Source organism: Chiloscyllium plagiosum, unplaced genomic scaffold (genome assembly GCF_037043375.1).
Source record: "Chiloscyllium plagiosum isolate Xiang-an unplaced genomic scaffold, Cpla_swu_hap1 HiC_scaffold_15, whole genome shotgun sequence".
Lineage (NCBI taxonomy): Eukaryota > Metazoa > Chordata > Chondrichthyes > Orectolobiformes > Hemiscylliidae > Chiloscyllium > Chiloscyllium plagiosum.
This window is the reverse complement of record NW_028270153.1, coordinates 46,146,342-46,173,757: the sequence shown is the minus strand read 5'-3', so window position 1 is coordinate 46,173,757 and position 27,416 is coordinate 46,146,342. Positions and strand designations below refer to the sequence as shown.

The 27,416-nt window shown below is 40.2% G+C and overlaps 1 protein-coding gene across 1 annotated transcript in view; it reads left to right on the top strand.

The window, feature by feature from the left end:
• Window positions 1-10,978: 10,978 nt before the first annotated feature.
• Window positions 10,979-27,416, top strand: part of dpm1 (dolichyl-phosphate mannosyltransferase subunit 1, catalytic) — a 96,194-nt gene continuing 79,756 nt past the window's right edge. The window contains exons 1-2 of the mRNA XM_043710256.2: window positions 10,979-11,117; window positions 11,368-11,613. Of these exons, the coding sequence (XP_043566191.1) occupies window positions 11,405-11,613 (209 nt within the window). The 5' untranslated portion in view covers window positions 10,979-11,117; window positions 11,368-11,404. The remainder of the gene's footprint in view (window positions 11,118-11,367; window positions 11,614-27,416) is intronic.

Below are 27,416 nucleotides of genomic sequence, written 5' to 3'. Positions count from 1 at the left end.
GAATGCCTCCTATATTCTCATCCAATTCATTTATATAAATGACAAACAAATTTTGACCCAGTACTGATCCCTGTGGAACATTGCTTGTCACAGCCCAAAGAAACAACGCTCCACCACTACCACCCTCTGTCTCCTACTATCAAGCCAGTTCTGTAACAGTTGGCAAACTCTCCCTGAATCCCATGTGATCTAACTGTCCACGTGGAACCTTGTCAACATTTTTTCTAAAGTCTAGTATACAACTTCTCCCCAGACACTCTATTCTTCTCTTACTGGATGTAAATTTATCCCTCAGCTTTGCTGTTTATTTTCTTGATGTGGAGGTTCCAGTGTTGGACTGGGATGGGCAAACATCGCACAACACAAGGTTATAGTCCAGCAAGTTTATTTGAAAGTTTATTTCCTCAACCAGCTTTACCAGTGCCATTGAATGTTCTTAGAAGTATGCTATCACAGCCAGGAATTAAAGGATACCCTTAACCCTCCACTACTTTCCAGTAACTTGAAATTCTGATTTTTTTTTCAGTTAGGGACAGTCAAAAAGAAGGAAATGACTTTGAAACCATTCACATCAGCTTGCAGTTGCATTTCATCATATCTTCCCTATTGAAGAAAAAGCTTTGTTTATCAAGTTTTGAACATTAACCAACATACCATAAAGGTATTGTTTTCCATTTTGTCACACTTCACAATAATGCTTACTTACAAAAAAAGACTCAAAAGATCATGCAAACATGTAAATTAGGATTTAGAGATTAATTTGCATGTATTCCCCAAGTCCCAATTTTTCAAAAAACAAGATGAATTTTGCAGTTGATTGTTACACTCTCTTTCAGTGCCCCAAACAAATCTCCTTTTAATTTTGCTTTATGCTTTGTTTTCCATGTCTTCCTTTAAGGTGTTGTACGTTAGTTTTATATTCCTCATGTTTTCTTTCAGAATTTTATGTAAAGTTTGGCGTAAGGTTTAGACCCCCAGATTGCCATTTTTCAGGGGTCCAAAGATGTTACAATGTGTTTGATATGGTTAAAATTGTCAAGATGAACACTAGGGTCTGCCATCAGCACATCAGTTTCTGTGCACTGATTGCTAAGAAGTGGAATCAAGCAGAAACTTCCAGTCATATCAGTAATAACTTGCTGACTGATGTTCAGGTTGGGTTCTGCCAGGGCCACTCAGTTCTCAGTTCAGTCTTCCTTTTTTTAAAAAAATATGGACAGAATCCTCCTAGCACCAAACAAGTTAGGCAATTGGTAAATCAATTGGGAAAACAGAAAGAGTTTTGCAGAAATGAGAATCACAGCATCAAGAAGATAAAGGTTAATTCTCCAACCAAGTGTTGAATGGCAAGTCAAAACTCTCAATAGTGAATGGTGAGAGGCCAACTGCACCTACTTGCATGCAATAATATGCAATTATTACCCAACCTCACCTCATTTATATGGTATTTTCCATTTTCACACCCACTGATGGAAACAAGACATTGCCATTTCTCGACATGAAAGTCAGAATGGTTACCTGGCCACTCCAGTTTGCTACTTGCTCCTCTAGGCCTCCATCTCAGGGCACACTTCACAGGCAGCGACTCCCTGCATCATCCGGCCAAGGAAGTTGGCACTGGAAATGTACCAGTCACATGGCATTCATGTGTCACATCTCCAAATCACTTAAAATATGGTTCTGCATTTAAATGCACACTTGGGAGCATACTGGTGCCTATAAATGTATTGCTACTGCTGGGACATTTGGATGCAGCTAACTCATGGATTCAATCAGGATACATGCTTGCTCTGTTAGCACTCACTCACTTTTTGTCTACTTGGATGTTCATGACATCTCCATTTTGCCCATCTTGCATTGCCTTTTTGTGCTTTTCCCTCTTGGCTAGATCTTAGAGTTTCAGTACTTCAGTCTTGCCTTGTCTTTTAGTGCAGACACAAAGCCAGGCAGCTTCTACTAGTTGTTAGCAATGATCAATCAAGGAGGTGTACATGGTGAATATTGCACCATTTGATGTTAATTTCACAGCTGCACCACTTATGTGGCAAACACACTGATAGTGCTTCAACCAAATAGCCATGCCACAAAGTCTAAAGAGAGGAGTTGTTAGTCAGGCCAAGGGAGACTGCCTTCAGTCAGGGGGGCCCAGCACAGTCAGTCAAGGGCAGTGATGGATACCAATACAGGGCTTGGGTATGGTCAGTCAGCCACAGTGTCAAGGTTCCACATCACTGCAGTCCAGGTAGTGGACCATGCACAACCTTGTATGTCAAATGCAATAGTCCAGGTATTTACAGTATGTCAGTCAGGAACTGAGATCAATCAATGGTCTGCTCACTCAGCAGTTGGAACTGCCCATCCACAACGTAAGAGTTGGTGAAGTGGTTAGGCCACGATGAGTCCTGTTGATGAGCTCAGTGAAAGTCAGGGGCCAACACAATGGTAAGGAAGTTAGAAGTCACTTTTAGGAATTGGATTGCAGCATGCTGTGATGCAAGGATTAATGATTGTGATTGGGGCAAATTTGGGAGACATACAGCATTGGAGGAGAAGTGTTATACTGGGGGGGGGGGGGGGGGGGGGTGCATTGGTCATCACCAGTCAATGGTACCCCAGCTTCAATAAGGAGGACAGTACAGCATGATTGTTGGTATGACTAAGCTGTAGGTCTGGGTTGGGAAATGTTGGAAGATGAACTTATAATTCAAAGAGGTGTGTAGGAACATGAGGAAGCCCAGCACTGATGGACTTGACAGGGAATGCCGAGAAGTAGGGAGCATGGATGATTGAGGAGGTTGGGAGGGGTGAGGAGAAATCTTGATTGCCAGACTAAGCCTACAATGTATTGTGCCAAGCGCAAGCTGTGTTGCATTCTATACTCACCTGAATTGTAAATGCACACAAGAATAGAAAATGATTGTGAACACAACTGGAATGGATGGAGTGAGCATTCTTTTTCTGTCTTAGCATGCAGGCTCTATGTGAGCAATGTGAGGCCCTTCAAGGGACAAGCACATTAATCAAACACTTAAACAGTACATGTTGAAGTCACCTGTAATCAGAGCAGCCTTAATATAAAAAGCCTGCAATGTCTAACTGTGCATGATACAAATCCGAAGCAATCTTGAATAAGTGAATCTTCAATAAGACCCTTCTGAGGAAGAGTTACTGGACCTGAAATGTTAATTCTGATTTCTCCCCACAGACGCTGCCAAACCTGCTGAGCTTTTCTAGCAATGTTTGTTTTTGTTTCTTGAATAAGTCATTGGTCATTGCAGACCAAGGACAGCCATCTCTGGGAAGCAGGAGTAATCACAGGTGACCTTAAAAGTGGCATCAATGGGTAACTTCACAACAATACACCGAAATCTCACAGGCTACAGAAGGACATGGAACTGTAAGTGTTTGTCAACATGCTTTTATATGTAATGCTGCCTTTCTTGATTTATGTAGAGTGTGGGAGGGGGAGGGGGGGGGAAGGGGGTGGTGGTGGAATTAGGTATCATTAATCACACAGCACTTGCAACCTCCAACATTATTTGTGTGCCATGGCTTGATGCAGCCAGTATCAGGAACATTCACATCTCTGAATGAAGGATAATACAAAACTGTCAAGGGCCAAATACCTTACAAGCATAGGGGTGGGACAAAGGACTACCCTTCTGTAACCAGGGCTGATGATTCCATTACACAACCCCTGACTGAGGCCAAGTGCAGATACAATGCAGCCAATTCTTCAATCAGGGCCATTGTGAAGTATACAGTAGGGTTGCTGAGGTGAGGTTCTGATACTTGGTTCAGTCTGGGAGGACCTTCCAATCCACTCCAGACATAATATGCCACATAGTTCTAGCATGCTGTACTCTCACAAATAGAGCAGACAAAGTGAGGTTGCAATGGATGCTGAAGAGTTAGGAGAGCTGCAGCAGTCTTCTGAGGAGGAAGCTGAGTACAGTGAACAGGAGGAACATCACATTCTGCATAACAAAGTGCTGCAATTTATGGAATCCCTAGAGCGTGGAAGCAGACCAGTTGACCCACCAAGACCTCACAGACCCACCGAAGAGCATCTCACCCAGGCCTATCCCCAAAACAATCCCTGTAACGCCTCATTTCCCATGGCTAATCTACCTGGCCTGCACATTTCTGGACACTATAAGTAATTTAGCATGGCCAATCCACCTAACCTGCACATCTTTGGACTGTGAGAGGAAATGGGAGCTCCCGTTAGGAGAATATGCAAATGCCACATAGACTGTAACCTGAGGTGGAACCGAACCCGGGTCCCTGGCACTGTGAGACAGCAGTGCTAACCACTGAACCATCTTACAATGTTTGATGCAATAAGTCAGTCAGGACTTAACTGACACCTGGGTCCAGGAGATAATAGCTGGGTTCAGTGATCAATCATTGACTATGAATTTATTGCTCGTTGTCCTTGTCTGTTCTCAGAAACAAATGTAACTTCTGTTGTTTGTTTGTTCTTCACTTTTGCTATTGCTGAATAAAGGTGAATACTTTCAACCATTTGAAGATCTCCACCGTGTAATAGTGAGATGTTTAGTTACAATGGTTTCAGTAAAGAGTAGCATTCCCTGAGATGGAGTTCTAAGATGATATGATGTTAAGGATAAGTAAGCTGTAGATAAAAACATTGTGGATACCTGCAAACGTCATCGCTGTACTGGCTCTTTCTCCACATTCTTTGATGGAAAATAGTAATTATTCAGTACATTCCTCTTCCTGCAGCTCCACTCCTCTCTCAGCGCATAACAGACGACAACTACACTAGAGACCTGTGAGGGGCATACTGAAGGACACTGCCAGATTCATTGACATATCTGAAACACATTTGAGCAACCCAATGGTTTGTTCTGTTGTTGACTTTGCACTTTGTTTGTGTGGTTTCTATTATATTTCTCTGGCTCATTCCAGGTTCAGGGTCCTGTTACCTAATACAAGATGATACCATTTCAATAAGGAGTGACTTGCTCAGTATCACTGGATTGTAAAAGCTAGAAACATTATTTGAAGGGACACTGACTTGTAAGTATCCAGATTAGTTGCAACTAACAGGAATGGATATTTTCAGCAGTTTTAGCCTGAGAAAACACAGTACATCTGGTTTGTTCCGTTTCAGAATTATCAAATTTTCAGTGGAATGAGGGGGTAAGAGTTAGGGTGAGGGTGGAAGTAGAAGTGAGATTGGAAATTATTACATTGTACTGAACATCACCATCAAGATTCAATCTGAAGGAAAAAAGGCAATAACAGCAAAAGGAATTTGGACAACTTCATGGAGTTGTAAATGGGATCTGGCTCTGACCACAAAAGAGTTGAATTGTTTATGATGTTCCTAATCTGCCCATTATCCAACAGGAGCTGTGCCAGATTTCTCCAGTTTGCCAGCAGCTGAACGTCAGGAGGCTGTGCCTATGCAGAGCAAATTCCATGGACTATTGCAGTCATTTAGAGGAAGTTCTTTATCCGTCCAGCTGGACAAGATTTATCCGTGGCAGTACATGTAATAATGATTGGTATCTTATGATACAGTTGTTAGCGTCAAATGTGCACTCCAGGATGGCCAAGGAAGGTACATTCATAATACAGCCAAAAAGTTTGATTATTAACTTAGAAATCCTTCCAACATATGCCAATGGCAGGTGATAAGAGTGGGAGAGATTCCTGGTCATCCATGTGATAAAAAGAAATTAGAGTATTTACCATCACTGCCCATAGCTCTAGCCTACAATATGCATGCATATGTTCCAGGCAAGCTGGCCGGATTTGGTCTGAATCAGATTGATACCGACAGCAGCACGTTTGATCCCCATTCCAGCTCAGGTGGATTCAGGATCTGCCTACTTGCCCTACCTGTGGAGAAAGTCATGGCGATATGAGCTGGCCTTGCCTTTGGGCTGAGAATCCTAGAAGAAGAAGTAGAGAAAAAAAATGAAGCATCTCAATTCTATAACTGTAAACTCTTCCTAGGCTGCAATGGGTGGCATCTGTCATATTAGGCTGTTTATAGTCCAAACCTACATCCAAAGTCAATCAAGTTACAAAGTGTCCCAGTGATGACTGTTATTACACCCATACGAATATCAGAGCAGCTCCCAATCAGTGAACAGACTTCACAAATAGAAAAGACATACATTCTCCTCACATTCACCTGTTCAGAGAGCAACACCAGCTTACCATTCAGGTCTGCAGCTATACTAATATTTACCCGCATAATGCATTCGATTTCCATATGCCTACTCTTTTACCTATCTCAGACAGCTTGGAAACCATGGAGAACTATGTTCATAGCATCACTGTGAAACTCAAACCCACAGGCTGAAATCTTGTACACAACCTGAACCTTGCAAGCACTACAGCCTATAGCACTACAACTATACACATTGAGCACACCACTGAGGGCAGACCATTTAAGGTTAGGGATAAAAGAGTCAATAATGGCAAGGGATGAGATTTATAGAAGTGGCTGGATCAGAAGAGACTATAGCAAACAAGAATCAATGAAGCCTGGGATCCTTGGAAATTAGCCCCTTGTCCACTGTAAATCTATATTAGTGGCAGAGTCTTCTGAAAACACTCCTAAATTTGGCAAGTTGACACAAAATACAATGCCTGTTTAATTGGATTCCCTGATTTACCCTGCAGTGAAGCAACGAACAATATATCACCCAATACCTGTGCTGGCTTTTGTGGGAGATGGAACAAACTATGAATTACTGTGGGAGGATCTGAAGTGAGACAGCATGCTTCTGCTTACATAAGACAATGGATTTGCAGCAAATCAAAACTGTTGGGGATGGTGGAGCTTCTTATGGTGCAGTTTTGCTGATGTGGCTCAGCTGTGGTCAGGGAAATGTATAGCCATCAGTCAGGTTTGCGGGGAACCACATCTGGGGTGAACAGTTATGTCACTCAGGGGTCCATTTGGTCGTTCCGCAGAAACTAAAGGGAATGGGAATGGTGAGGGTGCTGACACAGGAAGGAGATCTGCTAAGTTATTAGTCATTTAAGGATGAAAGTCTGTAGGCTGGCTAAGTGTGGGAAAGAGAGATGACAAAACAGAACAGTAAGGAAGATTTTATACAGAAGAATATGGTGGAGTTACATGTAATGGGACAGGAACCCAAGTTCATGGTTGAGGCTAACCTCTTATACTCCACAACCACCTGATGGAGCAGCACTCTGAAAGCTAGTGCTTCCAAATAAACCTGTTGGACTAAAACCTGGTGTTGTGTGATTTTTAACTTTGGCCATCCTCATAGGTATAGAACTTGGCTGTCAGCTTCTGCTTGGTGATTCTGTATTATGTACCTTGAAGGCTGAAGATCAAAGGCTGAATGTCCTTGATCGCTAAAGTGTTCTCTTGTGAAAGCTCATGATTTCAAATTAACCCTTTGGACTATAACCTGGTTTCCACCATGGTCCAACACCAGCACCTCCACTTTACAGGAATAGGGTAGAGGGCTGAACTGGTAAGGGTTCTTCAGAGGGTTGGTGCAGCGCCTATAGGCCAAATGGTCTCTTTCTACACTGTAGAGATTTTATCATTCTAAATCAAGCTAGGTCATAACATAAGGGGAGGCAATGGCCTAGTGGTATCATTGCTAGATAGTTAATCCAGAAACCCAGGTAATGTTCTGGGAACCTGGGTTTGAATCCTGCCATGGCAGATGATGCAATTTGAACTCAGTAAAATCTAGAAGAGTCTAATGATGACTGTGAATCCATTGTCAATTGTTGGAAAAACCCATCTGGTTCACTAATGTCCTTTAGGGAAGGAATCTGCTATCCTTACCCAGTCTAGCCTCTATGTGACTCCAGACACACAGCAATGTGGTTGACTCTTAATTGCCCTATGGGCAATAAATTCTGGCTTGGCCAGTGATGCCCTCACCCCGTGAATGATTTTTTTTAAAAAATGGAAGGTATCAAAGGTTATGTTGTGGCTGTACAGGACATTGGTTAGACCATGTTTGGAAGGAAGTTATGAAACTTGAAAGGATTCAGAAAAAATTTACAAGCATCTTGCCAGGGTTGAAGGATTTGAGCTATGGGGAGATTTTAAATAGGCTGAGGCAGTTTTCCCTGGAGTGTCAGAGGCTGAGGGGTGACCTTATCGAGGTTTATAAAATCATGAGGGTCATGGATAGGATAAATAGGCAAAGTGTTTTCGCTGGGATGGGGAAGTTCAGAATTAGAGGGCATGGACTTAGGGTGAGAGGGGAAAGATATAAAGGAGACCTAAAGGGCAACGTTTTCATCAGAGGGTGGTACGTATATGGAATGAGCTGCCAGAGGAAGTGGTGGAGGCTAGTACAATTGCAACATTTAAAAGGCATCTGAATGTGTATGTGAATAGGAAGGGTTTGGAGGGATATGGGTAGGGTGCTGGCAAATGGGACTAGATTAGGTTGGGATATCTGGTCGGCATGGACAAGTTAGACCAAAGGGTCTGTTTCCATGCTGTACATTTCTATGACTCTAAAGAAGAAACCGAGCATTTAAGAAGATCGATTAGACAGTTAAACTGGCTGTATACTCAGACAAGACACAATATCAGTTCAGACATATTAGAACATAGCATTTTAATTAAAAATATTATACTCAAATAAATAGTGAGGACAATAAAACATTAAGGAAATTAAATTCAGATAAGTGCCTACTTGGGGTTCTAGCCTTCGATGATCAGAGGGATATGAAGTGATGCTTTGCATGCCAATCTTCCTGATGGGTATTTAAAAACAGCTGAGTTTATAATATTTTTGGTGAGTGAAAATGGAAAATATTATTCCTTGTTCAAGAAAGCCAAATGTTTGCTAAAAGTGCCAAAGCAGTAGAAACAACGGTTCTAGAAGAAGCATTGGATATGGGGTTTTGCTTCTCCAACATTTTGAGGACATACCCATACATAGGGTACTCTGAGAAGTGTGAATGCTATTCTCCTTAGAATGATAGAATCCTGACAGTGTGGAAACAGGCCCTTCAGCCCAACTAGTCCACACCGACCCTCCAAAGAGTACCCACCCAGACCCATTCTCCTACTATTCGACATTTACCATCTAACCCTATGCACTATGAGCAATTTAGCATGGCCAATCAAGCTTAACCTATAGGTCTTTGGACTATGGGAGGAAACCAACGCAGACAACTGTGAGACAACAGTGCTGGCCACTGAGCCACCATGCCACCCTATCCTCTAACTATTCCCCATGAGACGTATACATTCAACAAAGAATATAGCTTATAAAATGCAAGGATTGACCTTGCTAGCATAAAAAAATGCAAAAAGACATCCCTAAAATAACATTTAGTGATGCAAGTCACCAATTATTTAACAAAAAGTGAATGCTTGCTCGAAGAAATTATTGGGAGGCCCTAAAATGCATTGTTTTATTAGTTGGCAAATATAAAAATAATCTTATTCTTTGTTTCATGATTATTTGTGTATGTTATAATTGTTTTGTTTTAAAGATAAAAGGGGAATTTGTTAACAGTATGTTAATTACGTTGTTAAGATATATAAGATGAAGGGCATTGTTTAATTAACTAGCTAGAGCACCTATAGGGCTCTTGTGGCTCAATGGTAGTATCTTTATCTCGGAATTAGGGAACCTGGACTGAACTCCCACTTGTTTCAGCGATGCCTCATATCTGAACAGATCAATTAAAAAATACCTAACTCATCCTCAGGCATCTTGTGGTGCAATGATAGTGTCCCTATCTCTAAGCCATGATACCTGCACTCAAGTCCCACCTGTTGCTTGGGTGTGTAACAACAGTATTGTAAAGCAAAACATCCTAGAGCACCGATAAATATAGACTACTGGAAAACAGAGTGTAGTTGGGCAGAAGGCAGATAAATCTAATATCACATTCTACAAATAAACATATTATCAAAAAAAGATTAGTATCATGTTTCATTCTGTACCCTCTAGCTTGGGATTCAATTCACATTTGGTTCTAAAAGTCAGTTTGATGTTATTCTATGTTCTGAGGTCGTGTAAAATCTATGCATTAAAACCACACTTACCATTTAAGCATTTATTAAAAGCTTATCGAGGCACTTGGGAAGGTGCAATAAAATATTTACATGGATAATACAAAAGCTAGAAAGTTGCAACTATCAGCAAAGACTGAACTAGTTGATCCTGTTTACTCAAGAAAAGCTACAGTGATTAGTGACCCAATAAGTGATTTTTAACAAAATAACGGATTTGATATCGAAAAGATCCTTTCACGACAGTCGACTTCAAAAGTAAGAGCTATAAATAAGATAGTCAGCTAATTAGTTAAGTGAGGGAGTACTTAGTATGTGGAATTTGTTACTACAGGAGTAATTGAAGCAAACAAGATAGGCAAAGATAGAATATGCTGATAGCAACTTACTTCACCCTAACCTAAGAAATATGAACCATATCGAATGCCCTGTTTCTGTGCAGTAAATTGAATGCAAATATACATATATATATATTAAATTTCCTTTCCCTATGATTTGCACCTCTTCCTTCCAGTGCTGTTGGTGCTGGAAGTGATTATCTTAGCTGCTTAGCGTAGACAGGAAATCTTGTTCCTGTGAACTTTCTTGACTACAGCAAAAAGTGATTGTTAGATTATTCAAAAAGAGTGAGGAACTAATTGTTATGTGAATATAACTTCTGATGGGTCAATGGGCGCTGGAATACAAATCTGGATATTCGGGTTACGTCCGCGCAATCAACCCTGATACTTAAGAATTGTCGCACTGTTTAATTCTTGCAGTAACTCGGTAATTAATAGTGCACCCCTCTTCACGCCCCTAACCACGCACTCACTCATTCATTAGTCAATGCTGTCATTCTCACCCACTGACCGACTTGTGGTCTTAAAAAAAAAGCTGACGTTGTTAAAAAGGAGGATCCGCTCAGATCCCTTTGCTGTTCCCTCTCTATTGATGGTTACACAGGATCTTCATTGTTCCAGGAGCTGAACTCCCTGCAAAGTGCAGCATAAACTAACAGCAGCGATTTCCACAGTCAGCAACGATGCATTGGCACTGATTTGAATTCATCAATCTTTGGTGCTGCTTGAAAAAAAATATTCGCTTAAGATCCTACATTGTGAGTCTGAAGTGTGATCATTTTCAAATTAATGGGAAACCAGATACACCCGAGTGTCTGTAAACACTGGCCAGTGCAGGATTCTCAGAGAAACCAACTCATTGTTTCCTGTCAGTAAGACAAAAGCTGACAGTTGTACGCAAACCATTTGTTTTTCTTCCATTTGTGCCACTGTAAGTTTACGGGAGTTGTGTTTTTGTTCCATTTGCTATGTTGATTTTTGTTTTGTTTGTGTTTGCTCCGGGTCCAGTGTTCAGGCTGTCAGCCCGGACCTTTCAAACGCTCCTATGGTTGCCGGAGGATTTGTTGGAGGTGTGGCACTGACTTCCTGTCCGAGCGGAGCCTCCAACATGGCAAGCGGGGAGGGTGCGGAGCAGCAGCAGCAGCAGCAGCAGCAGGGCGGGGGTGACAAGTACTCGGTGCTGCTGCCCACCTACAACGAGAGGGACAACCTGCCGCTCATCGTCTGGCTGTTGGTCCGATACTTCGATGAAAGGTGCCCGTGCGCTTTAACTGATCCTGGGTCGGCAGGTAAACAGCGAGGGGACAGGCCTGTGAGTGGGGGAAAAGAGGGGACATCCCAGGGCTACAGCTGGCTGGCCTCTGGGCAGCTGGAGGTAAATGCAGACGCAGCCCGTCCGTTAGCAGACAGTTGGCTGCTTCAACCCCACACCAGAAAATGCTGCAAATGAACAACAGGCCGATCGGGGGGAGGAGAGGGATCTGTCAGTACTGGCGGTGGGGTGTTCAATTAAGATTTCTGAGACGGGTTCAATCAGCTGAAAAGATGCTAACTGATACTAATGGCGATTCTTTTTCTGTGGGATATGTTGATGGGCAGTGTCAAGGAAGTCAAAGGAGGAAAATTTTACGTTGCATGTTACTTAACTGCTGTACTTCAGAGTATTGGTTGATTCAGCTTTCGTTGTAAGGTGATGTGCGAAAGCTTTCAAGGTAAATATCGCGTGTGTTTACTGCTCGCTCCAGAAGACCATGGATTCACAAAAAGGCGAATTGTACACCTTTCTTTGGAAGTAAAGAGACTCAATGGATTAATAGGAGTCAGATATTTGGGACTTTGAGTTAAGATTAATTCACTTTGGTATTCTATGCCCCACAGGGCTGTATGACTCAGTGTTCTGTGCATTCAAGACAATTTTATGCACATTAAGGGAGTGAAGTGATAAGGTTATAATACAGAGTTGTCATTTACATAGATCAGCTATGGTCTTGATAGGTGGCACTGCAGGTTCTTTGGGGGCTATGTAGTCTGATTCAGCTTCTATTTCTTATGTTAATTGAGTTGCTTCATTTTTGTTTATGTGATCCTGTTTAAAACGACAGTGTGTATTTCCCAGACTGATATTCATCAACATAGGTTGCAATTTTTTATTCTAAGCATCTTGCTCTTAATGAACAATATTTGATAGATTCGTGAAATGTTTTCTCGTCAGAAAAAGATGCAAAGAAAAGTACATAAGAGACCATTTAAATTGTCTTGTTCAGTTATTCACAAAAATGGATGGTCTCCTTCATGGCATCTGTTTCTACCATTGATTTTCTGTTATATTTTCACCCAATTGTGTCCGTTTTTTTATTTAGTCCTGCCATTGCACTTTAAGTTGAAGTAGTGTTCTCTCTTCCTTTAGAACATTATTTAAAACTTACTCTTCGGCCAAGGTTTTTGTTACTGACCTTAGTATCTGTGTAGGTGACTGGGTACTATATTTTGTTTGCTGACTCTCCTGTGAAATGCCTTGGTGCCAAATAAGTACAGGTTGTTGATGAAGAACCTTTTCTACCTGGTGTCTTGTTTATCTTAGTAATATTTATTGCTACTCCCATATGCCTGTCCGTGCTTTGCTCCTTTCAGTGTTAGAGTGCATAGGGCTGAGAAAGCACAGCTTTGTCAAGGGGAGGTCATGCCTGACAAATCTGTTAGAATTCTTTGAGGTGGTAATGAGAAAGTTAGACAAAGGAGAATCAATATACATGATCTATTTGGATTTCCAGAAGGCCTTTGACAAGGTACTGCACTGGAGACTGCTAACTAAGGTAAGAGCCCATGATGTTAAGGACAACGTACTGGCATGGAAACAGAATTGGCTGACTGACAGAAGACAGAGAGTGAGGAAAAAGTGGTCTTTTTCAGGATGACAATGGTGATGACTGGAGTTCTCCAGAGGTCATTGTTGTGACCACATAGAAAGGTCCAGGTTTAGGGTTATGGGGTGGGTGAAGGTGGGGTGGAGGTGATGTGCAGAGTGTGACAGTGGTGGGTGCTGATGGCACTTCAGGGAAATATTGTCCAGTGTACGAGTGGAAGAGAAATGGCTGAAGTAGCTTGTAGGATGCATTCAGTTCTAGGGACAGAAGTTATTTTTTAGTGTTTCACATTTTTCGCTGCAAGTCAGGGTGCAGGAGATGGAGTGTTGTACGGGTGTGTGGTGGGCAGTGGACTTTGGAAATAAATGATGATGATTATTTGTAGTGAAGAGAAACTGAGAGTTTCGATATATTTCATTGGCTGGAAACCTGTTGAGTCACATTTTGAGGCTGTGAAAAACACTATATAAATGGAGGTGTTTTTGTATTACAGGGTGATCTTGGAATAGTAAGCTTCAAATTGAACTAATTCAATTTTTACCCTTATTGTTCTCTTCCCTGTCTGAATCATATGTTCCTTTTCTCAATTTTTTTATATTCTGTTTCACACATAGATAAATCAGAAATAATTTACCACTTCTACTTAGAAAATGAATTCATTTTAGTTAATTTCCACTGTCTCCTTGTTTTTTTTTCTTCAATATCTTCCCTCAATCAATTATTTTCCCAATTGGTTTATTCTTTCCCTTTGCTGTCAATTGTTTTTTTCTTAATACTTACTTTCTCATTTTTTGGCTAAAGTGATTATCATATCACAACTGTCTAGGAAGAAAAGGGGCATCATTTTTGAATATTGTGTTTGTTCCCTTGGATGGGGGTGTGGTGGGTCCAGAACTAGAGGGTGTAGGTTTAGGGTGAGAGGGGAAAGATATAAAAGGGATCCAGAGGACAACTTTTTCACAGAGGGTGGTGCGTGTATGGAATGAGCTGCCTGGGGATGTGGTAGAGGCTGGTTGAGTTACAGCATTTGAAGGGCATCTGGATGGGTATATGAGGGATATGGGCCAAGTGATGGACTGGATTGGGTTTGGATGTCTTGACGGCGTGGACGGGTTGGACCGGGGGGTCTGTTTCCGTGCTGTGCATCTCTATGATTATTAATCTGGACAAAGGAACAGATGACACAAACATAAGTGGAGTACAGGTAGTGCTGAGGAAGAGGAACGCTTCAGAAGGACTTGAACAGGCTAGGAGAGTGGACAAAGAAGTGGCAGGTGGAATACAATGTGGGAAAGTGTGAGGTAATGCACTTTGATAGAAAGGGTAGAAGCATTGACTATTTTCCAGATGGGGAAAGGCTTAAGAAATCTAAAACACAGAGGGACTTGGGACTCTACTTTAGGATTGTCTGTAAGGTTAACATGCAGGTTCATTTGGCAGTTAGGTAGGCTAATGCAATGTAAGCATTCATTTCATGAGGTCTAGAATACAAGTGCAGCGATTTACTGCTGTGGCTATAGAAGGCTGTGGTCAGACTGCATTCGGAATATGGTGAGCAGCTTTGGGTCCTATATCTAAGGAATGATGTGCTGACGTTGGAGGGGATCCAGAGGAGTTTTACAACAATGATCCTAGGAATGAAGGGATCATTGTCTTGTGAATGGTTGGGATTCTGGGTTTGTACTTGGAGTTTAGAAGATGAGGGGGTAATCTCATTGATGAATACAGAGAGACCTGGATGGAATGGATGTGGAGAAGATGTTTCCACCAGTAGGAGAGACTAGAGGCCGAGGGCACAGCCTCAGAATGAAGAGATGACTATTTAGAACTGAGATAAGAAATGTCTTCAGCCAGAGGGTGCTTAATGTGGAACTCATTGCTGCAGAACACTGGAGGCCAAGTCAATGACCGTACGTAAGACAGAGATAAATAAGTTCTTGCTTCGTAAGGGAATTGAGGGTCATGGGGAGAAGGCAGGGTGGAGAAACAAACATCTGGCGAAGCAGACTCGATGGGCTGAATGGCCTAATCCTGCTGTTATATTGAATGATCTTATAGACTATAAATTTTATAACTTTCCCTTATGATATCATATAAGTTTCCTTCAGTAGTGATTAGCTTTATAACTAGTCTCTGTACCATTTCTAGGCTTGAATGCTTTTCTTGTGCCTTGCTGATCAAAGTTAAAAGAATCAAAGGAAGTTACTATAGAATGTTTTGTCCTCACTGCTACCTGGTTTATATTCTGTTATTCCTTTCAAGTATGACTAATTTTGGTTTTGCTGTCTCAAAAGTTAATCATCCACCAGCATCTTGGTTCAAAATTGCCAAGTGATCATTTACATATCTCTGTCAATATAATTAAACTTTTGGTATAGCAAGTACAGTATTTAGCGCTGAAAGTATTAATATACTCAAAGAAAATCTCACGGATGTTGACATGATCGTTTTAACCGTTGAAGCCACCTATGATAATATGCTTTGTACTTTACCTTTATCTGTCCCACGATTCAAGAATTCTAAACATGTAGCTTCTGTCTACATACAGAGATTACAATTTTTGTGGCACTTATTGAGAAAAGAATTTTGTGAGAGTCATTGGGTGAACTATCTACGTATCTTGCTAGCAATATGAATGTTAAAGCAAAGTAGAATTGATATCAAGGTGATTTAATTTACAAAGGAAAAGATATCATCTATCAATTAGTTAAACAATAATACCTCTTAACAAGAACAAATGTCCCATCAGCTGTGTTGCATGATCTATCTTTTCCTTTTAGCTGTAAAATTAAGCATAGTGAAGTGCTTTTCAGATTGTTGCTCCAAAGTTGGAATTTTATGAAAGAAATGGAAGATTTAAGATAGTGTTGAAAAAAAATCATGATTTCCCTGCATGCATGTAATGTTTAGTATATTTCACAGAATCCCTAGTGTGGAAGCAGGCTATTTGGCCGATCGAATCCACACTGACCCTCTGAAGAGCAACCCACCAAACCCAGCCCGTTACCCTGCATTATTAATCCACCTAGCCTGTACATACCAGCACACTAATAGGCAATTTAGCATGGCCAGTCCACCTAATCTGCACATCTTTGGGCACAAAATATTCAGAAAATCTTCCCTTAGTATTTTCAAAATAATCTATGTTGCTCAATTGTTTCTGTGTAGTTTTGTCACTCGGACGTTGATAATGTGCAGGAGCAGCTCTGTAACATTTCTACAAATGAACTGCAAAGTATCACAGAAACAGAACTAGGTTATAATGTCCCTAAGTCTGTACAGCTGTTCAGTTGCATGATGGCTGATTTGAACCTCAACTACATGTTGTCGCCTTTGTTTTGCATTCCTGCCTTTACTTGTTCCTTGTTATGCTTAAATTTCGATTTAGCCCTTTTTTCAAATATGACTTTGAGCTAAGTAATATAAAAGTGGAACAGTGATAGGTCAAGATCTCTTCTTTTGTAGTGACAGCTGCATCACAATAAAGATTTGTGTGACTTTTTGAAGTCTAAAACTTCTTTAAAAATTCAGTGATCTTGATGTTTTCATATATTTTAAAAAACAGTTTGCAGCCAATAAAGTGACCAAGTATATGGTTCTGAAAAATCTTTAGTTTTGTCAATAATCCTGTGAAGGCAGCATGGGACATTTTGGTATATTAAAGGTGTCTTATATTGTAGCTTTGGACTCTCCCAAGTTAGTAATGTTGAGAATGGTTTCCTGTGCTGCAGCTCAAACCTCATTACACTACATTAGTGTGACAGTTCTTAATTTATCTCCGTCTTGGATGCGATTTGGGAGATCTGGCCTTTGTGCACACAGAATCCTTTTATTGTCAACAGGGAGAAAATTCTCACATTTATATTGTAAGCCTTTGACAACTTGAGCATCATATTGATACACGTCTCCTTTCCTTAATTTGTAAAGATTGATGAATGTACGTGCAAAAAGTCCCATTAAAATTCTAAATTTATTGAAAGAAACATTCCAAGTTATTGAAGTAGCACCATTGTGTATGTTTTGTTTAAATTGATTATTCAAACTATGATTAAGTTAAATATTATCAGTGTGGTTGTTTGCATATGGATTTTTCTCTTCTTTTTTTTTTTAACCCTTTTTAAAATATCGTCATCTGCTCATGTAAATACTTCTAGTACTTTCTTATCTGAGCATGGGTCCAGATAGCTGAGTGGGTTAGATAGCTAGCATGCGAAGTTTAGTGGCAACAATGTGGGATTCAGTCCCTGTTCTAGATAAGCATGACTCCTTACTCTACCTATAATTAAAATAACTTTGTAGTTTTGCCAAAACATTGGTTTGCATAGGGTATTGAAACATAGAAACCAGAAGCAGGAGTAGGCTATTCAGCTCTGTAAGCCTGCACCACCATTCAAGATGATCATGGTTAATTCTTTAACTCGACACCATTTGTGAGTGGCACAGTGGTTAGCACCGCTGCCTCACAGCGCCAGAGACCCGGGTTCAATTCCCGCCTGAGGCAACTGTCTGTGTGGAGTTTGCACATTCTCCCTGTGTCTGCATGGGTTTCTTCCGGGTGCTCAGGTTTCCTCCCACAATCCAAAAATGTGCAGGTTAGGTGAATTGGTCGTGCTAAATTACCCGTAGTGTTAGGTGAAGGGGTAAATGTAGGGGAATGGATCTGGGTGGGTTGCTCTTTGGAGGGTCGGTGTGGACTTGTTGGGCCGAAGGACCTGTTTCCACACTAAGTAATATAATCTATATTCTCAATTTCTGTCCATACCTGTATCCATGTGTCTCTTGAATATACGTAGTGACCTGGCTCCACAGCCTTTTGGGATAATGAATTCCGCAGATTGATCACTCTCTGAATAACGAATTTCAAACCGGGGAAACATCCCCCTTGCATCTATTCTATTGGAATTTTATACGATTCAATCAGGTCTCCTCTCATCCTTCTAAATAATAGGGAATACAGGCCCAGTTGTCCAATCTCATCTCATATGATCATACTGCCATGTCCGGTGTCAGCTCAGTTAATCTTAGCTGTGTTTCATGTATGACAAGCATATCCTCTCTAAGGTAGGGAGACCCAAACTGTACAGTACTCTTAGTGCATTCTCTGTCTAATAGCAATAAAATAAAACTACTTCTGAAATCAACTTATCTTGCAGTGAAGGGTAACATACCATTTACTTTCCTAATTGCTTGCTGTATCTACCTGTTCACTTCCGTTGACTGGTGCGCATGGACATCTGGATGCCTTTGTACAAGCATATTTTCCTAATATATCATCACTTAATTCTGCTTTTCACACTGATTATGCATACCTTCTCATTTATCCACATTATACACTGTCTTCTAATTGTTTGCCCATCCACTCAACTTATCCAAATTGTCCTTGAAGTCTTCTTATATCCTCCTCACAACTCAATCCCATCTAGTTTGTATGTCAGAAAACTTGAAAATATTTGACTTGGATGAAGGAACCAAATCATTATCTATATTGTGAATCACTGGGGCCCAATCTATGATTCCTGCAATAACCACCTGCCACTTGGAAAAGGCCCATTTATTTTCCCACTGTTTATGGTCACCAGTCTTTGCTCACTTGTAGCACTTTTTTTCAGATTCAGAATGTGATTAATTTAGGCCCCATTTCAAGGTCTTGAGTATAATAATCTGGGCTGACATTCTGTGCAGTATTAATGGAATGCAAAAAGTATAGAGGCACTATTTTCAAAGGAGGATGTTAAACCATCTCTGAATCCCACAGCACTATTTTAAGCAGCACACTTGAATTCTGTGTTCTACCAAATGTTTTATTAATTAATTCACTCCATCCAAACAATTTATTTGTTGACCACGTTGCTATTATTCTGTATCTATGGTTGTACAGCTAGGGAATGTCTTTAGGATGTGAAAAACATGTGAATGTAAGTTCTGTCTTACAAGATATTTTAATGTAGTTTTAAGGCGAAACTGGGTTAGATGCCATAATGGGATGAGGAAATGTGGTCCACATTTAACTGGTATGCATTCCAGTTTTGATTTTTATTCTACTATTTTAGTTTAAATGTGCACACTAATAATGGAAACTGCTAAGTTAGCATAAAGTCATTTTATAATACAGAAGTGAATTAAAGAACATTAAAGAGGGAAATATAGCTATATATATTTTGTTTCTTTTCTGTTTGCTATGACTTAGACATTGGACCTTTCAACTAAGAGGAACAGCTGCTTCCTATCTACCCAGCCTATGCCCCTCACAATCTAATCACCTCAAGAATGTTCTCCCTCAGTCTTCTATGCTCCAAAGAAACAATCCAAGCCTATCCAGTCCACCCTCACAGCCAAAATGCTCCACCTTAGGTAGCGTCATGGTGAATTTTCTTTGCCTCTTCAATGCAATCACCTTCTTCCTGTGTTGTGACAATCAGAACTGCATACAGTACTCCACCTGTGGCATGACCAAAGTTTTGTACAGCTTCAGAATAACCTCCCTGCACTTATAATGTGTAATAACTGATAAAGACAAATGCCCTGTATACCACCTTAATCGCACCATTAATGTATCTGGCCGCCTTAAGGGATCTATGGACAAGGACCCCAGGATCTTTCTGTTCCTCTGAACTTTCCTAGTGTCATGTCATTCATTGAGTACTCCCTTATTTTATTACTTCCAAAGGCATTACCTCACACGTTTCAGGGTTAGATTCCATCTGCTACTGATCTCCCATCTGACCAATCTCTTGTTATATTCCTATAATCTCAGACCTTATTCCTCACTAATCACCCAGCCAATCATCATGTCATCCACAAACTTACTTATCACTCCCCACATTCTCATCTATATTGTTTAAACATATTGGAAAAAATGAGGGGCGCAGCACTGATCCCTGTTGTACGGCACTGGATTCTGGCCCCAGTCACACAAATAGCCTTCTACTGCCACCCTCTCTCTCCGACAATGCAGCTAGTTTTGCATCTATCTTGCCTAGTTACGCTGGATTCCATATCTTTTACCTTCTTTGAATGTCCCATTTGGTACCATGTTAAAGGCTTTGTTGAAATCCAAATTAACTATATCAACTGCCCTAACCTTATCTCTACACCTGGTTGCCTCAAAAAATTCAATTTAATTCGATAGGCATGACCTCCTTTTGAGAAAGCCATGCTGATGATCGTTGATCAAACCTTGGCTCTTCAAGTGGAGATTAATTTTGACCAGTTTCTGAAGTTGTCTTTAGATTGACAGGAATTTGTAAATTGCTAACACCTTGGTGGAAATGAATTTATGAAAATCATAAATGGATTTAATTTCTCAAGCATTACTTTTTCTTCAGTCTTAATTCAAAATTACTTATTTCCCTCCTTAGACTGCAGGGTGAATGATGGATTGCAATTTCTTAAATGTTATGACTAAGGTTGAGATTCTGACGAAAGGTGGGTGTAAGGTTGGTTCCAGTAGTGATGGGGGCAGGGGTTGCTGGGCCTGGTCTGTCAGAGTAGAAAGTAGGAATGGGATTGATTTTGATGGCAGAGTGGTCAGGTTGGATTCAGTGGAGGTTGGGATCTATTTGGGGGAATGGTCTGGTCCATGGTTGCAGTGGGTGAGTGGTGAAGCAGTAGGAATGGGTAAAATAAGAAGCTTGTTAGGCAGCAGGGGAAGGTGTGTTGGGTCAGGTCAGGGCACAGGGAAAGGGTTGCACGTTAGCCTGTGGGTAAAGGTGGGGGGGGTGGGCTGGGTGCAGAAAGGAGTTGTCAGGTTAGGGTTTTGAGGTGTAAAAAGGTCCGGGGGGGTTATGTATTTGGGAGTTTGTGAACTGTGCAAGGTATCTATGAAATAGTTACTCAGACAATGTATTTCGTAGTGTACATTTTCCTGAATAATTTAAGTCTTTTAGTTTCTGTAGAACCCTCTGAATTCTTTGATAGAAATAGAAACTTTTGGGGAGTTCCAGGCAAAGAGGAAATGCGTACCAGATCTTCAATTTCCTGGGCAATTCTTTCAGCGTCTTCTATATTGGGCATTCCTCAGGGTCCCGTGCACAACTTGCATCTACACTGAACTAATGACTGCCTGGCTTTGGAAAAACTGGGCAGTTATGCCTAGTTCTAGATTATGTCACAGAGGCAAACATCATGTCCACGTTCACCCTATCAAGTCCATTGGGATTTAATGTTCTAATCAAGTTTTTTTTAATGTTCTTCTGAACTCTAATGAATACAAGCCAAATGTATTCAACCTCTCGTCAAAAAATAATTCCAGGTTTTAGTTGAGCAAATCTTCTCTGAACTGCTTACAACTCAATTGTATCCTAAAATTAGGAGGCCAGTACTGTGCACAGAACTCCAGATGTGATCTCATCAGTGCCCTGTATAACGGTTGTATAACCTCTCTAGCTTTGTATTAAACTTCTGTCACAATAGGCAATAACATTCTGCTAGTTTCTCAGAAAACTTACCATACCAGTCTACATACCTTTTGCAATTCACGCACCTGGACATTCAGATGCCTCAGCATCTCTGAGTTCTGAAACCTTCTTTATTCTTGCTCTTGGAATGAACTACTTCCAATGTAACCACATGATACTCCATTTGCCATTTCTTTATTCACTCGTCTATTATCCTCTTTAGTGTCTTATGTCTTCTTCACAACTTAGTCTCCCATCTATCTTTGTATCACCAACAAGTTTAGCAACCATACCCATTGGTCTCTTCATCCAATTAATTTTATACAAATTATTAAAAACCTTTAGGGCTTCAGCATTGATTCTTGTGGCACACCACTTGTTACGTTTTGCCAGTCAGAAATTATCTACACATATATGTGTACACACACACGCACACAATTTGTTGGAAAAGCTCACAACAGGACAGAAAATGGTCCACTCTGATTTCTGAAAGTTGCCCAATCTTTAGGGGCCAGTATGTTATGACCCTCACCATAAGCCTTTATTTTCAGCAATAATCTTTCATGTAGCACCTGATCAAATGTCTTTTGTAAGTAGAAGTCCTCTTACTTTCCTACCTGTCTTTGTGTTATTAGCATAAATTCTGCGAGTACTTGGTACACCTTTGTCTTGGATCTCAGGTGGGCAAGATTGAGCAACTTTCTGGTATGTAAGTTGACATTCTGTTAATGAGTCAAAGGTATGTGACAGGAGTAAAAAGCACCAAAGAATGTCTGACAAAGCATACAGTACTGGACAGCTGGAAATTCCATGCTGTTGACCGCAGGCTGATTTGGTCCTTATATTGCTAGTTACTGACAGCTGTACATTATTGGTTTGTGTCAACTGTAAGTGGAGCAAAATGACATTTAACTCTACCCTGTGCATTAATAATCTGAAAAGAACTAGAAAAAACATCGCCTTGATGCAGTGTATTGCTGATTCAATAATGAACAAAATATCTGACGGTGGCTAAGTTTTTGCAGCCACTGGTGAAGTGATACCATTTGCTGATGGAAATGTGTTGCTGGAAAAGCTCAGCAGGTCAGGCAGCAGGTCAGGCAGCATCTAGGGAACAGGAGAATCGACGTTTCGGGCATTAGCCCTTCTTCAGGAAGGGCTAATGCCCGAAACGTCGATTCTCCTGTTCCCTAGATGCTGCCTGACCTGCTGCGCTTTTCCAGCAACACATTTCCATCTCTGATCTCCAGCATCTGCAGACCTCACTTTCTCCTCAATGATAGCATTTGCTGCTGACCTTAGGAAAGCATTCCACTGAAATTAGCAATTTGTTGTCATGTGTATTTCCCCTTTCCCAATGTAACTTTTAGTCTGACATTCAGTAATATTGCTGTTTTCAAGCAGGCTGAGCAGCCGATCTCATTTAAGAATTCTAAGACAGCAAACAGGAAATGGTTTATCCTTTTTTAAATCGTCTTGCAAACTGAAGAATGAATAGGAAAGTACACAGTATTAAAGTAGAAGATGAAGTAGCATAAGTAGACTTGATTGTGATAAGTTGATATTCCACAAACGTGAAGTAAGTTTTTCAGGGCCAGAGAGGTTGCTGAATGCTGTGAGCTTTGTATGATGCCTGGAAACTCAATTATGAGTCATTTAACAATGTGGAACCTTTTTAAAGAGATTTTTCAGCAAGATTAATAGCATAAAACAGAAGTTCATGTTAAATCAAGTAAAATTGACATGGCAAAATTATCAGTGCACTCTTCAAAAGACTGGGGAATCACTGACAGCAACTTCTGGATTTCCTAGTTTCTGGCAAATGCCAGAAGTTGCTATCGGTTTCGTGGTTGTGTAATGACAATGAACACTTGCTGATTTTTCTTTTGTTCCATGACAACCACAAAATTGGGGCCATTATGCCTACGTTACAACAGTGACTTCTCATTCTGAAATTTACATTTGGGGAATATTGAATTTGTAAATTTTTCCTTTATCGCTTCATGATTTCTGCTTGCAGAATAGTGGAAAAGTGATTCATCTATTAATTGGTACAGAATTTTCCTGGGAATTGAAATTTAAAAAGCTACATTTGATTTACGGGAGAAGTATGAATGTAGTAAAACTTGGTTTAGCAAGCGCCAAAATCAATGGTCAGTCAAAAATACCAGGTAACTCTCTGTAGGTTGTGGTTGTAGGAAACAAACGAAAGCATACTTTGATGTATACCACAACTTTCAGAGGCTTAGAGCCTCCCCTCCCATGAATCTTTTCCTGGTAAACATTAAGGGAAGAATGCTTCAACCCGTTATTTTACATTCACTTCATACTGGCATCAGTATTTATTACAGCAACTTTGATTCCTTGGGGGCAATAACTGGAGATTCTGGTTGGTCTGGTCTGCTGCATAGGCAGGGGAGGAATATGGCACATGGCCACCTCAAGCAACTGTTTGAAACAGTCTGCCTTGAAAGTATAAATGGTGTGCCAAATATGTCATCTGTTGATGAATAATAAAAAATTGATCATGTGATAATCTCAGGTTAAATGATGCAGGCAGGAAATACACAAAAATGTAAGCTTGAAATATAGGATAGATTATAGTCAAACATCATAATTGACTTCCTCTTATTAGAAAGTAGATGTCTTTCACAGAGAAATAATGAATTTAGTTTGATGGTAAATAGCAAAAACTGAAATAGTCACCAATGTCCCATTTTGTTCCATAGGATTGTGTGAAGTACCTTGGGACAGTTTTTAATGTATTCAAGATGATATAAATGCGAGTTACAGGTATTCTGAACTCAGTGTTAGGTTGATTAAAATGATTGACAAAAGAGAAATGATTTACCATACTGCTAGCTGTTTTTCTTGTGAAACACAATTCAGACTTACCTCAATGCTTCTTTTACTTGTGTTACTATAACACTCTGATCATAGCTGCTCCTGTATTGATACAGGAAAACTGTGCTATTGGGCCACGGCCAGCAGTGGTTTTAGTGGCCTAATAAAATCGGCAAGCATTGGTTGTTGTGTTGCTATGGCCCTAACATAGCAACCAGTTAGAACAAACGTATCTCCAGATGTGGTAATGCTGGATAATAGCAAACACCAAGTCACGTTAAACAACTATGATAAACTCACTTCAGCTACAGATGTCGTGTGCATGAATCAACATTTTTTCCACAGCCACTTTCAGTTTTCCTAAGTTTTAAACATTTAAGTCCTTCTGAATATTATATTGTTTCCAACTGTAGACATTTGCACATTTTAAATCAATCAACATTTTGAAGTTATGCTGTCTGTTTAATTAAACTTTAATTTTTGGGTGATTTTTTTTTCAGGGTGACAGATATGAAGTAATACAAAATGGAATACTGTTCCATTTCAGCCCCACTATTCAACCTCCAGTTGATGTTCTGTTAGATTAGCAGAGCAGAACTTTCCAAAGTCTTCCACAACATCAGTCGCCTCCTGACTGATTCATTGTGACAATTTGACTTGACATATATTTGTAGCATTTCTGAATAAGACTGCCACTTAGTCCAATCATGAGTGTTGTGGATCATCTTAATTCAGTTACAAAATCATGGGCAAGAAGGACAGCAAGACAAAGACACTGTCTTTTTTTTAAAACACTGGACTTTCTGGTAAAGAAGAGAATTGCAGAGTAATTTGACATTAAATTATGCTGTTTAATATATTTGGATTTTACATGTTTCCTTCTCTTTCTGCAATTGTGGGTGACTATAGTAGATGATGCTCAAAATATTCAATTACGTGCACTGCATAGCACAAATTTGTCGCAATTCCAATTTTTTGTTAGATTGAACTAAAAATTGACTTTTTTTCCTCGACAGTAGAATTGCAGTTCAAATTAACCAATTTTAATAAAACAGCCAATTACAACATTTTCCAGCTGCTTCATGTTTTGAAAAAGTTATTATTAGACTTGAAATGTTAACACCTTTTCCATTGCTGCTGAGTTTCTCTAGCATTTTTTGTTTTTATTTGATTTCTAGCATTGCTTTATTTTGCTTTTTAAATATTGTAATAGCACACTGGTTAACCATAAATGCCTTAAAACTTTATAGCAGCTATATCTGAATTCACAATTGGAATTTGAGTGCTCTACAAGATGCACAATTATAGTTCATATATTTCATATTAGTTATGTGTGTAGTTTGCTTCCTATTAACAGCACATGTTTTGACAGAAATTTCCACTTAGACAGGCTCCATCTGGATGTTTGGCTTCATTTCAGTCTCCAGCTCAAGTTGTCAGAATTCACTCATAAAGCAGAAGGCTTGGCTATTGGGAAGGTTTGTTTCTCTTCATTGATCTGTTTACTGGATTCAGTTCATTTGGGCTTTTCTTCTCCGTTCCATTTCTAATAACACAGTATCCTCCTGTAAAGCACTGCTAATTTCAGTGTTGATTAGGAGTTCCTCAGAATTTGTGCTGATACTGAAATAGATTCAAAATTTACCTATTGGCCAGTTAAAACAAATTCATGCACTCAAAACAAGTTCTCTGCCCAGGTCAGTTATTGGTGTCTGTTTGGGAGACCTCGGCTGTTGTTGAACTACTTCAACTTCTTCAACTCCTGCAAGAATGAAATTGTAATGTTAAAAACAATTTGCAGTGATTGTGCTTTCAGGTCCTCTGAAACCAAATGCCTCATCTGTTTCTGTAGAATATCCAATGAAAATGTTGGGACAGCATGATATATGGAAAACACTTCTACACTAACATTTCATGTGGTTCTGTTTCCTATGAATTACAACAACATTCACCGGTTGGATCACAGCTATTTAAGTTAGCTTGAATACTATCGATTCTGGCACATTCTGGTATGTGAATCCTGCAGGCATCAACTGCCAAGAGAATTTTTTTTCTCTTATGTTGTTTAAGATGCAAAGAGCAACAGTGCTGCAAAAACATGGAGAGGTGTGGCTTGCATTCATCATCAATTATTCCTCTGTTATGATAACTATATTTTGTATTTTTCCCTATAACCTGAGCAATTTTCATCAATAAAGCTTGTAAAAAGAAAGGATACACCAACAGTGAAGTTGTTTTCAGATTTATGGTGAAGAATAAGTTCAGGAATTTTATTGATTTGTATTTTCGCTCTTTCTGGGAGTATCTGCCCTAAGTTTAGACCAGTGGTTTTTGTAACACTGATCTAAGAACATAGTCAGTTCTAAATTTTTTTGATGAATCACTTTGGAGTTCTAGAGATGTCCAGCATGGAAACAGATCCTTCGGTCCAACTCATCCATGCCGACCAGATATCCTAAATTAATCTAGACCCATTTGCCAGCACTTGGCCCATATCCCTCTAAACCCCTCCTATTCATGTACCCATCTGGATGCCTTTTAAATGTTGTGATTGTGCCAGCCTCCACCACTTCCACTGGCAGCTCACCACCCTTTGTGTGAAGGTGTTGCCCCTTAGGTCCCTTTTAAAGTCTTTCCTCTCTCACCCTTTGCCCTCTAGTTCTAGACTCCCTCCCCAGGGAAAAAAAATCTTGTCTATTTACCGTATCCATGCCCCTCATGACTGTATAAACCTCTATAAGGTCCCTCCTCAGCCGCCGACACTCCATGGAAAACAGCACCCGTCTATTCCGCCTCTCCCTATAGCTCAAACCCTCCAACCCTGGCAACATCCTTGTAAATCTTTTCTGACCCCTTTCAAGTTTCACAGTATCTTTCCTATAGGAGGGACACCAGAATTGCATGCAATATTCCAAAAGTGACCTAATCAACGTCCTGTACAGCCACAACATGA